The following is an 18,654-nucleotide window of genomic DNA, read 5'->3' on the forward strand; positions in this document are numbered from 1 at the left end:
TTGTTACAACTGATGTGCCCATATTGATAGATTTTTTTAAATTGATTTTTGGGAGAGAGAAAGTGAAACATCAATTTATTCCACTTATTTATGCATTCATTGGTTGATTCTTATATGTGCCCTGACCAGGGATCAAACCCATGACTTTGACCTTGGTGTATCTGGACGACGCTTTAACCAATCGAGCTACTCGGCCAGCGCTCTAGTTACCATTTCTAACTTGACTCCAGGGACCCAGTGACCAACAGGAGCCTGGTGGACACGGCCCCCACCGAAAACACTCTCCTCTTCCCCCCAATCCAAAGAAAATGAGAAGCACAATGACATGGTGGCAAAGTCTATTTGCACAGTTTATTTTAAAAAGAAACAGGTATAGGTAGAAATGCAGGTGTTTTCTTTATTGTAAAGACAGCAGTTACAAAAGAGAATAAATACGTAAGGAATTATTTTTTTAAAAATCCAACAAACCCCTGCCATTTGTGTGCAATCCCAAGAACTCGTATCATGAAAATCTGTGCTGGAGGTAAGAACAGCTTCGCCACCTCGGGGGGCCGATTTGGAAACTTTCCACGTGATGAAGATGCACAGGACCTTTGGGATTTTAAAAGGCTCTTGATTTGTCACTTGGGAATGTCAGGGATCTAATGTAATATAATTTGCATAGAGTCAGAGTTAACAGGAATTCTTTTACTCATTAATTACTTCTAGTTATTCTGTTATTACAGGAAGTTTAAGAGTAGGGAAAAGGCTGAAATGGGATGAGATGAATGAAGAGGGGACGAAGAGGGTGGATCTGGGGGGAAGGCTAGGGGACAGGAGAGAGGCGATGGGAAAAAGGCAGACTTATCTTTTCACGACTTTGTGCTATCTCAGCAGCATGCCATGCCCCCTGTTGGGGAGGGGACAGGCAGTAGTCCAGCCTGACCTGCCTTAAACCTCAGCACCATCAAAGGGCAGGTGAAGATACAAAGGCAGCGGGCAGAATCAGGCTACAAATGGAAACAGTGTAGCTGGATGGGAATCAAAAGGGAGGAGAGAGGTGCAGAGAATTACCCAAGAAAATGGGCAACATTAACATTCCAGTCCCCTCACCCCCCCCCAACCCCCCCCCAACCCCCCCGCAGGATGATCTCCTCTGAGGACCACCAAAGAAAGAAGTATCTGTACAAGGAATTCCCACTCTTTGATGTGGAAGGGTAAGGAGAAGGAAAAGACACATTGTGGCTACAGAGAAGGGCAGAGGAAGGTGGGCAGGAAGGAGGGGCTAAGGGGCCAGCTGGCCTATCCCGGGACCCTCCTTAACAGTGAGCGGGGAGGCTGGTTGGGCCAGAGGGGTCAGTTGGGGCGAGATGCCGGGCCAGCTCTCCCTGGGGCATCTGTGAGGCACAACAGCGGACAGAGGTCAAGTTCTTCTATGAGCTAAAAGTGGCCTTGAGCTCCCGGAAGGCTGCCCGGCGGAGTCTCCTCTTCTCCTCCTCCCGCTTCCGCTCATCCTGCTCGGCTTTCAGCTCAGCTTCGAACTTACTGGCAGCGGCCAAGGCTTGAACCTGTGGAGAGAGAGCAGAGACAGACCTACGCAGTGAGAGAAGGGAAGAGAGACTTGGGGGAGGTGCGCCCACCCAGCAGAACGCGCAGCTGTGCCACGAGACTCCGGCCCGCTGGGGGGCGAGGACGCAATCACTGTTTGCTGTCGCCGGCCAGTCTCCCCGTTTCCCTTCTTTTCCAGGATGCCGGTTAACGTCCCCGCCCATTACCCACTTCTACTCTCTACTTTTTATTTCGCAGCACAACTGTTTCGTTCTAGGGAGAACAAAGACAAAATGACCTCCCCGCAGGGATTGTGATTGGGTTTGCATCACCTCCTGGGGCAAAGGGTTTCTTTACATCTTCCCTGAATGCCTGAGTTTTTATTCAACAGGGTTTGTATGTCACCCATTAAAAACGCTTTAGTTTTCTCTAAACAGATCTCTCGAAACTCACTTCCAAATATTACCTGTTCTTGGTTGGTATTGGTGAATGGGATTTGGTGCCATGTTTTATTTATTTATTTTTTTAAATTTTTATTTATCCATTTTAGAAAGGAGAGAAAGAGAGAGAAGGGGGGAGGAGCAGGAAGCATCAATTCCCATATGTGCTTTGACCAGGCAAGCCCAGAGTTTTGAACCGGTGACCTCAGCATTTCCAGGTCGACGCTTTATCCACTGCGCCACCACAGGCCAGGCATGGTGCCATGTTTTAAAAAGCAAGTTTCTCTTCAGTCATAAATTCATCTTAAATTCTCTGTTCTAGAACAGCTTCCTCCTCCCCCCAGTGTCTCATCAATTTGGTCAACTTTGCAAACACGGTAGGCTTACACGTTATTTAATAAAGACTGCTAAATCTCTCTCCAAAGCAGCTGTTCCTACTTACCTCGCCACCCCCATGAGACACGGGTTCTCACTCCCCCACAACCTTGCCAAGGCTTATAATTAACCTTTTCCCTTCTTGCCAATCTGATAGACAAAAAAAAAAAAAACACAAAAAACCTGGCACCTTTTACTTCCCGCTTTGGTGAATTACCCCATTTGTATCCTTTACTCATTGTTCTAGTTGGCTGGTTTTTACTTTACATCATTTAGGTGTCAATCCCTTGTTATATTTTCCTGTTACTTTCTACCAGTTTCTTGTCCTTTTTTTTTTTTTACTTTCTTAAACTACTAGTTTTTATATTTTTATTGAATTTATTGGGTGATATTGGCTAATAAAATTATATGGGATTCAGGTGCACAACTCTACACTACCTCATCTGTATACTGTATGTGTGTTCACCACCCCAAGTCAAGTCTCCTTCCATCACCATCTATCCCTCCTCCACATCTCCCCATCCCTTTTTTCTTCCTGCCATCCCCACTTTGTTATCTCTTAGTCTTTGTATTTTTAAAAAAATTATTGATTTCAGAGAGACAGAGAGAAGCATTCATTTGTTGATCCACTTAGCTATGCATCATTCATTGGCTGCTTCCTGTATGTACCCTGATGGGGACCAAACCCACGACCTTGCTGTTCCTGGACAACACTCTGAGCTCACTCGCAGCGCCTTTTTATTTTTTATCTTTAACTTCAAGGTAGCTGAAGCCATACAACAAACATTCTTAAATTTTGGTGCAACCAATTTTTCAGTCATTTTCTTTCTAAATTTTGTTTTTTATGTCATGTTTAAGAAGGCCTTGTATACCCCCAAGGTTCTAACTAAACCCAATTTCCTGTATTTTCTTGTAATACTTTTATGGTTTTATTTTCACACTCAGCTCTTAAAGTCACCTGCAACTTGTTTTAGTGAGGACTTTCCTACATTTTCCTAAGTGGATAGCCAACTGTCTTAAAACCTGTTATTGAATAGCCCATTATTTCCCCACCAGTTTGAAAATGATCTTTTTCATATACCAAATTCCCACATGAAGGAGACCTCCTTGTGCTATTGTCTATCCTGTCGTACTAGCTGGTTTGTTTATTCCTGTACCCATACTACATTATTTAATGTTTCTATTTCATTTTAATTTTTCATATGTTTATTTATGGATTTTTAGCAAAAGAGGAAGAGGGGGAGAGAGAAACAAGAACATTGACCTCTTCCTGTATGTGCCCTGATGGGGGATTGAACTGGCAACCTCTGTGCTTCAAGATGATGCTCTCACCAACTGAGCTCTCTGGCCAGGGCTAATATTACTGTTTAGAGAATGCCTTGATATTTAAAGATAAGGAAAGTAAATATTATTTATCATATTGAAGAATATTGTTTCGTTTAAAATGTATTATTATGGTCCTGGCCAGTTAGCTCAGTCAGTTAGAGCGTTTGTTCCAAAACACCACGGTTGCAGGTTCCATCTCTAGTCAGGGCATACTGGGAAAGCAACCGATGAATGAGGCACAACTAAGTGGAACAGCAAATGAATGCTTCCCTTTCTCTTTTTCTCTTCCCCTTCCTCCCTCTGTTTCCCTAAAATCAATCAAAAGTAAAATAAAATAAAATGTGTTATTATGAATGTTAAAGTTCAGCAAATCTCTCTGAGATGTCTAACTGAAATGATCACATTTTTCTTATTTGATCTACCTATGTCATTTTAAAAGTTATCCCTGCAGTCTTAACATAAATGTCAAATGTTATAATTGCATTCCATTTCTTAATGTTTTGAGATTCTTACAGCTACATTTATTAAATTAATATAAATTTTTTTCTGATGTGTTAATAGATTCTGTCATCAGAATCACAATGGCTAAGGGAATGAATGTGACATATAATCTTTTCCAATGTGTTTGAATTATTTTTATGACATTGAAAAAAATGTATAACATTGAAGAATTAATCCCACCCTGGCCAGGTAACTCAGTTGGTTGGAGCATCATCCCGATATGCCAAGGTTGTGGGTTTGACACATACAAGAATCTACTAAGAATGCATAAATAAGTGGAATAACAAATTGATGTTTCTCTCTCTCTCTCTCTCTCTCTCTCCTTCCTCTTTAAAATTAATAATTTTTTTTTTAAAGAATTAGTCTGACCTGCGGTGGCACAGTGGATAAAGCGTCGACCTGGAACACTGAGGTCACCAGTTCAAAACCCCAGGCTTGCCCGGTCAAGGCACATATGAGAGGCAACTACTATGAGTTAATGCTTCCCACACTTCCATCCTCCTCTCTAAAATTAAGAACTAAAATCTTTAAATAAGAAAAAGAAAAGAATGAATCCTCAATACGTACCTGTATCTGGAGGAGGTGGAGCGGAGGAGAATTAACTCTCTAAATGTCTGCTATTCATCACTTACTGTCTTACATTTGCAGAAAAGCATTCCCTTCATTAAGGTTTGTTTTTTTTTTTTGAGGATTTTAAATTGATGTATCATTCGCTCTCCTTCACTTGGGGTCCTTCTTCTCCACCATACAAGTCCACCTCTTCTCTCGACTCTATGACTTCCAAGTCCTCATGCCATCAATCACCCCACTCTGCCCTCATGTTTCCTTCTCCCTGGACCCCACAATCATGCCAACATCTATCGTGTCGAGGCTTAAAAAAAAAAACCCCAAAACCCCAAATCCAAAGTGCTGCCATCCCCATGTTGTCCAGGCCTCCTCTGGCAGCCCACCAGCTGGGCAAGTCAGCCATCAGGGCTCTGCTTCCCCACTTCCCACTCACCTCTGACCCAACTACAGTCTGCCCGCCGCGGTCAACCTGGTCTCATATCTCCACTGACCCACTTGCCATACCCAAGACCTCTGCTCTGGCTTCCTCTGGCTTAATCTCTCTCTCTCTCTCTCTCTCTCTCTCTCTCTCTCTTTGTATTTTTCTGAAATGAGAAGCAGGGAGGCAGACAGACAGACTCCTGCATGTGCCTGATGACTGGGATCCACCCGGCATGCCCACCAGGAGGCGATGCTCTGCCCATCTGGGGCGTTGCTCCATTGTGACTGGAACCATTCTAGCACCTGAGGTGGAGGCCTTGGAGCCGTCCTCAGCACCCAGGCCAACTTTGCTCCAATGGAGCCTTGGCTGTAGGAGGAGAAGAGAGAGACAGAGAGAGAAAGGAGAGGGGGAAGGGTGGAGAAGCAGATGGGTGCCTCTCCTGTGTGCCCTGGCCGGGAATTGAACCTGGGACTTCCACATGCCGGGCCAATGCTCTACTGCTGAGCCAGCAGGCCAGGGCTGGTTTAATCTCTTCTTAAGATTGCTCCTGTCCTCGAAAATAGCATTTTCCTCAGGGTTTCCTTAGACCCCTGAGATGTCCTCCCCCACGGTCCAGTCATCACGTGGCCGACCAGTGGCCAGTCTCCTCTAGTTCATGGTTCCACCTTGAATCTCGTGAAGATAGAAGGTCTGTGCAGTTGGGTGTTCATGAAGCACTCATTTCCTTCATTCTTTCTTCCTGTGAGACTGTCCCCATGGCCGAGGTCTAGGGGAAACTGACCACCGCCCCAACTCCAGGCTCCAGCAGAGAAAGCCCAAGCAGGGTAATGATAGCCCAGCTTGCTAGTTGGTTCAGCAATGGACACGTGCGGAAGAGATGATTCTATGACCCTCACTATTTTCCCGAGTAGCAGAATACAGCTGTGCATACAGAACCCCAGGGAAAAAGGCATTTGGCAGCCCCCAGTGCAGCCAGGTGCGGCCAACTTCTGTCCAACAGGACGTGAACAAGAACGATTTGCAACCAACAGTGTGCCCTTTAAATGAAGGGCTATGTCTTCCCTTTGGCTGAAGTCACCTTAGACTTCATTCCCAAACCCAGTTTATAACTTTTCCTCCTTATATCATTCCCATTGGAATGTCTTAATGGAAAAAAAATATCACCAGCCCCGCTCTGGCCGGGTGGCTCAGTTGGTTAGGGTTGTCCCTATATACCAAGGTTGTGGGTTCCATCCCTGGTCAGAGCACATACAAAATCCAACTAATGAGTGCATAAATCAGTGGAACAACAAAACGATGTTTTTCTCCCTTTTTCTCTCCCTTCCTCTCTCTAAAATCAATCAATAAAAATTTAACCAAATATGGCCCTGGCCGGTTTGCTCAGTGGTAGAGCGTCAGCCTGGCGTGCAGAAGTCCCGGGTTCGATTCCCGGCCAGGGCACACAGGAGAAGCGCCCATCTGCTTCTCCACCCCTCCCCCTCTCCTTCCTCTCTGTCTCTCTCTTCTCCTCCCGCAGCCGAGGCGCCATTGGAGCAAAGATGGCTCGGGCGCTGGGGATGGCTCCTTGGCCTCTGCCCCAGGCGCTAGAGTGGCTCTGGTGCCCCGGAGGGGCAGAGCATCGCCCCCTGGTGGGCAGAGCATCGCCCCCTGGTGGGCGTGCCGGGTGGATCCCGGTCCGGTGCATGCGGGAGTCTGTCTGACTGTTTCTCCCCGTTTCCAGCTTCAGAAAAATACAAAAAAAAAAAAAAATTTTAACCAAATATGTCACCAACCCCTCTCCACATAGCTCTACAAGGCCAACCAGTGGTCATCAATGCCGAGAGTTCTGGGGAATTGGGGATTCATCCCACTTCTTCCCCGGCTTCACTGTCCCTACCGTCATTGGACTTACAATTCTCCAGAATCTATGGAAGCCTTGCTCTAGGCAAGTGGTGCCTGTAGTGGCCACCACTGTTTGTGCCAGCTCCTCTGAGGACCCCCTGGGCCAGCAGCTGTGCTTTCCTACCCTGGCTCTGCACTGAAAGGCCACTCAAGCCCATGCTTCCCGGGCCCCACCCTGGAGAAATCCCAGGTGGAGCTGGGCGGGGCCCGGGAAGCTGGCCTGAAGACGGTTCTGGTGGCCGACAGGCTGGGGAAAGCCTGAACTCTAGCGGAGCCCAGAACTCCCTGTCCAACCGCTTCCAGTGTGGAGAAGGACCAGCCTACAGACACGCCTGCCCCGCCACCCCGTGGAGCCTCTGCTCCTGCCGTCCCCATGTTCCCACGGCTTCAACGCCTTCCCTTCCTTGATTACAAGGTGAGTCTCCATTCATCTCTGCACATCTGTCAGAATCGGCAGCTCCTTTATGGCCCTCTCCCAAACGCAAGGGATGATTCCCTTCATTCGTCATTCATGCAAATGTTTATTGAGGGCCATTACGTGCCAGGCACTGTAATTACTAAGATAACACACCTCTGCCTTTGAGTCTGGGTGGGGAGGCAGACCTATAAACACAACACGTTCAAAAAATTTTATTGTTCTTCTTTTCATCTTTTCTCCTGGTTATAAAAATAATGCAGACACAATTATAAAACATTACAAAAATATTTTAAAAGTCCCTCAGACATAAGTATTGCTAATACTTTGGTGTATAATTATCTGGGGTGTTTTTTCTTTTTTTAATTTTTTTCATTGATTTGAAAGAGAGAGAAAGGGGAAGGGAGAAGGAGGGAGGGGAGAGAAAAAGAGAGAGAGGGGGGGAGCGAGAGAGGAAGAGAGAAAGGGAGAGAGAGAGGGAGAGAGATACAACTCGTTCCACTCAGTTGTTCCATTTTAGTTGTACACTCATTGGTTGCGTCTCACAAGTGCCCTGACCAGGGATCGAACCTGTGTGACCTCGTCACACCGGGACGACACTTCGTCCACTAAGCCACTCGGAAAGGGCTTTAGGGGGTATTTAACAGTCACAAAGTGGGGTTTCAAACTGTTTGCTTCATTCATTTTGGACATCTGTCCATACATACATGAGGCTGCAGGGTGTACAATTGTGTGGGTGGGAGAGATGGATTCAATTCCCTGGTAATGGAAGTTTCAGTTGTTTCCAATTTTTCTCTATTGCCAACAGTGTAGTGTGAAAATCCTTGTCTATATATCCATGTGCATTTGTATGAGTGTCTCTGAAGACTAAGATCCTAGAGGCAGAATTCCAGAGGTGAAGGATATGGCATGTTAACAGTGAGCCCCAACCGGTCTCCAAAAAGTTGGGTCAATTTATCTACTTAACAAAAGTGCCCAAGATGTCTTGAACAAATAAATTATAACACCACTTCCACTCATAACAGAAGCACACAGAGGAGGACAGGCTTTCTCAATCAGGATAATCAGGGAAAGCAGCCAAGAGGAGGCAACACTATAACATGGATCTTAAAGAATGAGTAGCGTTTGCCTGACTAGGCGGTGGTGCAGTGGATAGAGCGTCAGCCTGAGACCATGAGGACCCAGGTTCGAAACCCCAACGTTGCTGGCTTGAGTGTGGGATCATATGACCCCATGGTTGCTGGCTTGAACCAAAAGGTCGCCGGCTTGAGTAAGGGGTCACTGGGTCAGCTGGGTGCCCCCCAGTCAAGGCACATATAAGAAATGCTTCTCATCTCTCTCCCTTCCTGTCTGTCCCCATCTCTCTCAAAAAAGAATGAGCAGAGTTTTCTAGGAAGAGGCATTTGGATGGGACTTTCCAGGCAGAAGAAACAGCGGGCACTGAGGCTCGGCCATGATGAGCGTGGCAGTATCTGAAGACAGGTGTGCATCGGGATGGACGAGGCTGGAGAGGGGACCAGGACGAGATGCTAAAGCTCTGAATGACAAAAGCACTCGGCCCACTGCCGCAGTGGAGTGAAAACAGCGTCCCGCTAAGAAGGGTCTCAGTCCTAGGCCCCGGCCCAAGGCATCCTGAGAGATGTGCACGTGTGGACTCAGTGAACGGGGAGGACCCACCCCACCGGAAGTAACCATCGCCTCCTCTCCACTCCCTCTCCATGCCGGGTGACAGTTTGCTTTCCTTGCTAAACTGAGCACGTGTCCCAGGAAGGGTGGAAGTTTTGTCTCCCGAGCTCATTGTGGTGCCTGGCACTGCTGGGGGACACTGGGTCGAATCAGTGTTACCCTAAATCACAAAGGAAGGGCCAAGCCATTTTCTGGGCTGAACACACCATGCTGGTGTCGAAGGCACACGGAGTGGTCGGCCTGCCCCCGAAACTCTCAGATGACAGCAGCAGGAATTCAGGCATTAGGAGTCCCCCATGATTCAGGTTACATGTTGACAGGAAGAGGATGAACTGTTTCTCCAAACAGCATCACAGGGAAGTGAGAAGAAAGCTGCACTCAGGGGCCTGAGCAGGCCGGAATGTGTCGCCGTGGACCGCTGGAATAAGCCAAACCACACAAGAGGTTGGCTCCTGCCTGGAGTGGCAGGGAGTCGCGACAGCTCCTACCACATGTGGAGTGCTCTTGGTGAGCCAGGTACTTGCTTAACACTTTATGTCTGTGTGAGCTCAAGTCACCCTCACAGCAATCCCGTTATCACCGCCCACTGTACGGACGAGGAAACTGAGGCACAGACATGACACAGGAGGAGGCAGAATCTTAAGGCTGGCAGCCTACCCCACTGCACCCCGCTGCTGTGGTGGACGGGGGACTTGGAGGGCTCTCTCGATCTCTCCTTCTGCAGGTGTGCTCTGCACAGATGAAAAATGACAGTGCCCGGCACAGGGCAGGCCCCTGATAGACGTTCAGTGGCTGGATGAACACGGGAATGAGTGGAAGCACCCAGGAGAGAGCCAAGACCGTGCACTGCAGATTCCTTCCAACTCCCGGCCACTGTCCACGGGGCAAATCTGGGGCAAGCACCGAGGGCCCCTCCTCTGCCCCGTTATTCACTTGTTTACACACAGGTGTGTAAGTTGCAAACATGGAGGTAGCTATCCCAGTAATAAGGGGACCAATCGTCCTCCTTTAGGGAGTTCAGTCCTTCTTTTGTAAGTTCCGTCCTCCCTCGAAAAGTGTCCTCCTACACGCCCTCCTTTTTGATATTGGGAGACTCATCTGTAAATGTCCGTATTCGATCAATGCAGAGTCGATCCATTGCGTGTGATGTGATGTATTTATATCTCTTTTTTTTACAATTATATCTTTTTTCTTACAATTATTATTAAAAATTCGTAGGCATGTAAGCATAATTACAATATAAAATACTGCAAATGTTCTTATTATGTATGCACTTCTTAATATAGTGTATTACTGTCGCAATGAATAAAATGTTTCTTTTGTTTATGATATTGTTTTCTTCTATTTATGTTTGTCCTCCTTTTCATTGTAAAAAAGTTGGTCACCTTACCGTAACTCAACTATGGTTTGGGGGAGGGAGAAACTCTTTAGGAAAGCCTGGATCAAGAGTCAGTCGAGGAGTGTGGCAGCAGCAGACGACCCATCTAAATCTGAAACCAGGGTCTGATGCGTTTGCCATCCAGCTGTTCCCCAGTTCTGTTTCTAACTTGCAGATTGCACGCGGACACACTCTCACTCCCCTGCGATCATCCACCGCCTATCTTAAACTTGTCCTGAGGGAGTTAATGAGATAGTCCCCAACTGGGATCTCCCCAGAGCAGGGTGGAGGGAGGGGTGATTGTGTGACACAGGGCGGAGCCACCTACCTTGGCTTCAAAGAAGTTCTTGGCACCTTTGACACCCTCCAGGGCAACATTGATCTCAGACAGCTTTGCCAGGGCCATGAGCCCACTTTCCTCCTGCAGTTCCCCCGCAGCGGCCTTGTGAAAGATGAGCAGGAACTGGGGGGAGAAAGGTCAACACAGCTGAGAGGCTGGACCGTCCCCTTTGGCCCGTGCGTGCTAACGTCGTTACTGCCAAGCCTATAAAAAAGGGCGGGACGTGCGCCTGTGCCTGTCGCTTCATCCCTTCCCGCGCTGTCCAAAATGAACACGTGCCCACTGAAATGGGCACCCAGATATCCAGCTGCTGAGAGTATCAACTTTGACTCAAGTTGTTTGGAGGGCACTTTGGAAATGTTTACCAACAGCGACATGCTTTCCGCCTCCCAACCATCAATTCCCCAACTGGGAGTCCATCCTTCCAAAGAGTTTACACAACGGTTTCAGAAGCATTAGCTATCAAAGCAAACATGCGCAACGCCCTACAACACAGCCAGGAAAGAAAGGGTCCAACAGACTTGCGTGTACTGTTTTTTAAAATTCATTTTTAGAGAGGGGAGAGACAGACAGACAGACAGACAGACAACAGAGAAAGAGAAAGGGAGCATCCACTCCCCTCTGTGCCTTGACCAGACAAGCCCTGGGATTTGAACCAGCGACCTCAGCGTTCCAGGTCAATGCTTTATCTACTGCGCCCCCACAGGTCAGGCACGTGTACTATTTTTTAAAAACTAAATAATGGCACAGTTCTGATGTTTTAAACCAGTGGTCCCCAACCTCTTTTGGGCCACGGACCAGTTTAATGTCAGAAAATATTTTCACGGACCGACCTTTAGGGTGGGACGGATAAATGTATCACGTGACCGAGACAAGCGTCAAGAGTGAGTCTTAGACGGATGTAACAGAGGGAATCTGGTTATTTTTTAAAAATAACACATCGTTCAGACTTAAATATAAATAAAACGGAAATAATGTAAATTATTTATTCTTTCTCTGCGGACCGGTACCAAATGGCCCACGGACCGGTACCAGTCCGCGGCCCGGGTGTTGGGGACCACTGTTTTAAACCATTCCTACCTTCCATTTATGTCCCACTGGATTGTACCTTTCCTAGTGTTCTAAGAAATCTTTTTTTTTTTTTTAATAAATTTTTATTAATGGTAATGGGTGACATTAATAATTCAGGGTACATATATTCAAAGAAAACATGTCTAGGTTATCTTGTCATCCTAAGAAATCTTTATTGCCGTGCTTCAAATACTTTAGCTCTGTCTCTCCCCTTCTGTTTATGGTACTTCTCGACTCTCAAAAATTTTATGTAAAATCCATCAAATTTTTATTTTTTCTCATGGGTGTTATGCTTTAAAAAACAACAACAACAACAAAAAAACCTTCCTTGCCATCAAGGTTATGGAAACAATGGCCTATGTTTTTGTCTACTGCTTTTACGACTTTTTTTAAAACATGTAAATATTTAATCTCTGAAATGTATTCTCATCTATCATGTGATGTTGATCATTAACCTTATTTTCCTCCAAATGGTTAGTCAGTAATCCCCATATCATTTGTTGAATAATCCATCTTCTTCCTCCAGATTCAAACTGTGACCTGAACGAGTTAATCTTTAAAGGCAACGTGTACTAAGGCCTCCATAGAATACATTTAAAAATAAACAAACAGGTCAAGCTGAAAAGGTTGGTCCCCACTGCTTTCCATCTTCCTCACCCAAGTCAATTTTATGGCTTTTTACTTCTCTAAAGCATTTCTGTGCATTTATTGGTCAAATGACTGCTGTCCAACTTCCATAATTTATTTTTCCATTCAGAAAGAATATGAATTATGCATTCCATGTCATCACAAAGAGACTTCTCCAGGTTTTCAGGTGCTACCTAAAATACAAGGAAATTTTAGGTTTTCGGGTGTTTTTTTCATGACCATCTTCTCTGGACAATGGTTTTCCTAAGGGAGACAACATTACCTAAACCAGAGTGGGAGGTAAAACAACAGGCTCTCTAAATTCCGCCTGGGGGATCCTACTGTCAAGACTTTTTTTTTTTAAGTTAGAAGAGAATAGACAGATTCCCGCATGCACCCTGACCAGGACCCATCTGACAACCCCCATCTGGGGCTGATGCTCTGCCCATCTGGGACCATGCTCACAACTGAGCTATTTTTAGTGCCTCAGGCAGAGGCTCAAGGAGCCATCCTCAGCACCCGGGGGGCCGATGTGCTCCAATCAATTGAGCCACAGCTGCGGGAAGGGAAGAGAGAGAGAGAAAGAGAGAGAGAAAAGGGGGTGGGAAAGGGGAGAGAAGCGGATGGTTGCTTTTCCTGTATGTCCTGACCAGGAATCGAACTCGGAACATCCACATGCCAGGTTGACATTCTACTGCTGAGCCAACCAGCCAGGGCCAAAAAAAAAAAAATATATATATATTTTTTTTTTTTGAATTTTTATTTATTGATTTTAGCAAGAGAGAGAGAGAGAGAGAGAGACCGATCTATTCCTGGATGTGCCCTGACCAAGGATTGAACCAGCAACCTCTGCACTTCCAGATGATACTTGAATCAAATCAACCAAGCTGTCCAGCCAGGGCTACTGCCAAAACTCTTAATCTCAAGAGGGAAGTCCGTTTTATTCAACACCCCTCCCCAAATACCTTGATAATAAAGCTTTTTTTATAATTCTTGCTTCTGGGTGGGGGTGGGGGGTCCTGACCCCCCTGTAGGCATTGCCAAATGCAAAGCAAGGGATGAAGTAAGATACTTTACTGAGGCCACTGGTTGGCTCCATGGCAATGCCACATCTGTCCACCTGCAGCTTCAAGCTCTCTCACTAGAGGCCGGCAAAGTCTCAGTTTGCTGCAGACTACCCGAGCCAGAACACTGGCTCCTAAGAAGTCTTGGAAAGTATCAGGCACTCTTACTTATAGTAAAGGTATATGTGATACTGGCTTTATCAAATGCTGACTATAAAGACACTTCAGTGTTTCAGTTTATTTGTCTGAGAATCAAGTCCAAGTACGGGGTGGGGCGAAAGTCAGTTTAACCTACAGTCATGAGTACACGAAGCACAATTATTGCATTACAGCTAGTGCTCGACTTACGACCACAATTGGTTCTGACAGACCGGTCGTAACATGATTTAGTCGTAAGTTGAGTAGGCTATATGTACAGTACTGTGAAATGTTATAAAAATCTTTAAGTCATATTTTATCATAATTTTCTTTCATTATTGTTATATATCATAATTTTCTTTGTTCATTTTATGCCATTTGTATCATCTCTACACCATTTTGTTTCTTATTTTTACATTTGTCAGGTTTAAGTAAAACACTGCATTACCAGTACAAATGGTTTAATATTTGCAAAGACAATTTCCTCTTGGTAGACATCTTGGGAGGGGTTTGATGAAAAATATCCAAGACACAAAACACAAATTGCTGTACCGAGTCTGGGATAACAGTTGAAATGGTGCATGCGGAGATGGTAGTGCTGCCGGAAGCTGGTCCGCACTGTCATACGCCCAGCTGGGCAACGCTTGCGCTGCCAGACGTGGAGCAGTCGTGGCTAGAGATTGTGCTCGTAAAGTCGAATGGTCCTAAGTTGAATAGGTCGTAAGTCGATCAATATTTGTATTTTCCATACGAGTGACTGTGAACCTACTTTTGCCCCACCCTGTAGAAAAGGAACGTATTTAACTATTTAAAAAAAACTGCATACATATCGGCTATGAGAAGAAAAAGGAAAACGAGCCTGGTGAGGGAGGTGAGGCCCCCCCGCCCAGAGTAGAAGGGAGGGCGAGGGGGATGTGGGGATGACTGGGGTTGGGCTCTCGAGGACGAGAACGAAGCAGCCAAGACTTCGGTGCTGCAAACCTGAGCCACGCGAGGAGGGGAGGAGTGAAGTATCCCCCCTCAGTCCCCTACCTGCCCTTAAAGCATTTAGCTACAGGAGCCCCCCCAATCCCCCAACACACACACACATTGCTCTAAAAGGCAAACACAAAAGCATCTAACCCCTCCATACCAGCCATTTTCCTGGGCCCAGGAAATACAGAGCACCCGCCCCCCCCCCAGCCTAGCAACAACCCAGGTTGTGGGGTGGGGGGTTCTTTCACATCCACGGAGCTGATAATATTCCTCTGTGTTTACAGAACGGCTTCAAGGATTCCCATGTCTTTTCCCAGAGCGGATCCCAGCCTGCCCTCGTGTGCTCACTCAGCCAGCTGGGCAGATGACCAGCAGGAGCCCTGTCATAACTTTGGGGTCCCCCACCCCAGCCCGTTAAAGAAGAAAAAAAGTCCAGCTCCACCTGACAATGTTCCACCTCCCATAAAGTATTCCAGACATTATTCTCATTTAACTGTATTACAATCACCAGCCCTGAATAGCATTTCTCCAATGGCCCAGCCTTGTTTGTCCTTCTATTTATAGTCCACAAAGCCTGGTATGTTGTGGAGAATTGGAAAGCATCCTAGCTGCATCTATGAGCAGAGAGCGGGGGAGGGGAGGAGAAGCAGAAAACAAAGAAACAGAGAGAGAACTGACAAAGCTAAAAGCAATTCCGGATACAGTGAGCAAAAAGCTTCTGATAAATAGAGGAAATTTTACATTTCCCGGCTCTAGCTTCAGATGCAAGCCTGTCCCCCTCCGTGTTAGTTCTTAGATTACAAGGAACAGAAACAAACTTGGCTTAAACGAAACGAAGGGAGTCACTATATAAAATGATGTCTCAAAAAATTTTAGGGCAAAGTACAGTGGGTCCAGGAGAGGGCTGGACTTGGGGGAGGAAGCGCTGTCACGACCGGAGGCAACGTGCCCTCTAGCTCCCGTGTCTGGTCCACAGGGTAGAAGACGGCCACCCCACACTGAGCTACTCTTCCAGGAACAGCCGCCCGCAGAGCCAGTGGACGGAGTTTTGCCAGGGGTCCATCGTGGTCAGGCAGACAACCCAGCCCAACCAGAGCTGCCAGGATGCACCTGAGGGACAGGTCAGAGAGAGGAGAGGATGGGACCCACAGTTCCCAGGTAGACAGTAAATCCACTCCCCAACCTTTGTAGAAAACGACGGTGTATCTGGCCTTCGAGCAAATCTGCTTTGAGATAGGCGTAATGAAATTAGTGAGGAGTACCAGAAAACAGGGGACTACGTTAAGGCTTTATTGTCTGAATGGGGGGGGGCAGCGCCTGTGATCAGGCCCTAGATCACTGGAGCTATGGAGATAGAACTGCGAGCTTCGGTCCATTCTAATGACTTCTTCTGCATGTCTGACCACACACATAAACTATCAATGCAAAGAATCATATTCAACATTCAGTTTACTAATCTGTTTTTGTGCCTACTTTTTACATTGAAATAGTACTTAATGGAGACTACCTTCTGTATCAAAGGCTTTTTGTTCAGGTGTGACTTACTTGGTAGAGTTAATACAAAGAGAAAGAAAGGGAACATAACAATTACTAAGCACCTAGTAAGTGCCAGGTTGTGAGAAAGGAACCATGGAAGTAAGCAGTTTTGTCTACTTGGCAGCCCCTGTCCCATGTAATGATGGTGGGGTTGTTGGCCATGGTGCCCTGAGGCACATGACTGGGACTTAGCCAATCACTATCCTCTGAAGGCAATGATTGGTCCAGGAGGTGGACATGCATCCCTAGTAGGGCCAATCAGAGGCCTTCCTCTGGGACTGCTATGGACTCTGGTATAAAGAAGCCCTCTAGGCCCTGGCTGGTTGGCTCAGTGGTAGAGTGTTGACCTGGCATGTAGAAGTCCCAGGTTCAATTCCTGATCAAGGTACAGAGGAGAGGTGACCATCTGCTGGTCCCCCCCCCACACACTCCTTTCCACATCCATGGTTCGGTTGATTCGAGCATGTCAACCCAGGGTGCTGAGAATAGCTCCGTCCAGACTCCACCTCAGGTGCTAAAAATAGCTCAGTTGCAAGAATGGCCCCAGATGGGCAAAGCATCAGCTTCAGACCGGGGTTGCATATGGGAGTCTGTCTCTCTATCTCCCCTCATCTCACTTAAAAATAATAATAATAATAATTATTATTATTATTATTTTAAAAAAGAAAAAAAGCTATTCACTGGGGTTGCTAAACTGGGGCACCACACTTGGAGTTGCTGTCAGCTGTCTTGCAGGCCCTGGGATAACACCCTATGTGGAAGGAGATGAGGTGGACACAGAAGAAAGCACAGTCAAGATGTCAAAATATGGAAAGAGGCCCTGGCCAGGTTGCCCAGTGGCTAGAACATTGTCTCAGCACACTGAGGTCATAGGTTTGATCCTCATCAGGGCACATATGAGAAGCAATCAATGAGTACACAACCAAGTGGAACAAGTTGGTGCTTCTCTCTCTACCCCACCCTCTCAAAACAATAGAGGAAAAAAATAAAACTAAAAAAAAAAAAAAAAAGGGGGGTGGGTGGGTATGGCAAGAGAATGACCCTGGATTACTTGTGCCAATAGTTATTTGATTTTTCTCATTTGCATTAGTTGACATTCTCTTTCCGTCACTTACAACTAAGAGTTCTAACTAATACAGGCAAGGAAAGGGAACTTAGTTCTCCCAACAGTCCACAGGGAAAGCTGTTAACAACCGCATTGCATTTTAAGACAGAAAAAATGCACTGGCCTGTGGTGGCGCAGTGGATGAAGCATTGACCTGGAATGCTGAGGTCGCTGGTTCGAAATCCCGGGCTAGCCTGGTCAAGGCCCATAAGACAAGCAATCAGTGAACAACTAAAGTGAAGCAACTGTGAGTTCATACCTATCACTTCCCATCCCTCTCTATCCTTTCTCTCTGTAATATCGTTAAATAAAATCTTAAAAAAAATAAAAAGAACAACTGAGGCTCAGAAGAAAATGACGTGCTGAAGCCGTGCAGCTGTGTGTGAGGCCAGGCCTGGATGTGAGCCTCCTGGCCTTATACAAGCACTGCGTGGCAACGGCAAACCTGCCCGCACCTCTGGGTACAACTGCTAGAGGTGAGACTACTCCGGGCTCTGAACTGACAAAGGACTGAACGTGAACACCTCTGGGCTCTGTAGGCAGGCTGAAACCCCACCACGGAGCCCTGGGAGATGTCCAAACCTCCACCGTCCACCGTCTGGGAGAACTGGTCCAACCAGCAGCTAACCAGATGCTAACCATCTTGGACCCTGGGAGGCGCACGTTTGGGGGCCCTTAGGTAAATCGTTGGGGAGAGATGGGGTGAGCTCAGCGGGTGACTTGCACAGACCTCTCACAACACCCTCCGACTTCTGTCCCCCGGAAACCACAGCTTTCCCACTGATGCTCTTACCCCAGTGCTGCCTCCAAAGCGTCATCAAGGCAACAGCTTTTACCTTCTATACTCCAGAGGCACCCACGTTAGAAAGAGCCAGTGCCTAGCACCAAGCATGAATGATATGAAGGAACAAAATGACAGGTGAGGGAGGCAGAGGGACAGCTGGGAAGACGATGATGACAAGTGACAACAGGAAGCCGTGTGGCACAGAGGCGGCAACCTAGGTCCAGTCCTGAGCTGGTGCCTGGTTTCAGAAAAATGCTGCCCTTTCTGGCCCTCTAGCCCCTAGCTCTGAAATGAGAAGGCTGAACTCGATGACCCTGGATATGACGGTTATGTCCACCCCAGGAAGAGTAGCCAGGGTCCTCCTGGCCTGGACAGAAGACCTGTACTTAGCCAAAGTCTCACCAGCAGGAAACGGGATGCCAGCGCTCCACCATCTCTGGAATAACCAAGTAAACACCAAGAAGGACAGTCCTCTCCGCTCCTGGCTCCTGAGGGGC

General features: G+C 46.8%; 1 protein-coding gene across 1 annotated transcript in view; it reads right to left on the reverse strand.

Moving 5' to 3' along the window:
- Positions 1-334: 334 nt before the first annotated feature.
- EFHD1 (EF-hand domain family member D1) overlaps positions 335-18,654 on the reverse strand; it is a 45,089-nt gene continuing 26,769 nt past the window's right edge. Inside the window, exons 3-4 of the mRNA XM_066232835.1 lie at positions 10,846-10,980; positions 335-1,547 (exon numbers count right to left, since the gene is read on the reverse strand). Coding sequence (XP_066088932.1) covers positions 1,413-1,547; positions 10,846-10,980 — 270 coding nt within the window. The 3' untranslated portion in view covers positions 335-1,412. The remainder of the gene's footprint in view (positions 1,548-10,845; positions 10,981-18,654) is intronic.

Source organism: Saccopteryx bilineata, chromosome 5, assembly GCF_036850765.1.
Source record: "Saccopteryx bilineata isolate mSacBil1 chromosome 5, mSacBil1_pri_phased_curated, whole genome shotgun sequence".
NCBI lineage: Eukaryota > Metazoa > Chordata > Mammalia > Chiroptera > Emballonuridae > Saccopteryx > Saccopteryx bilineata.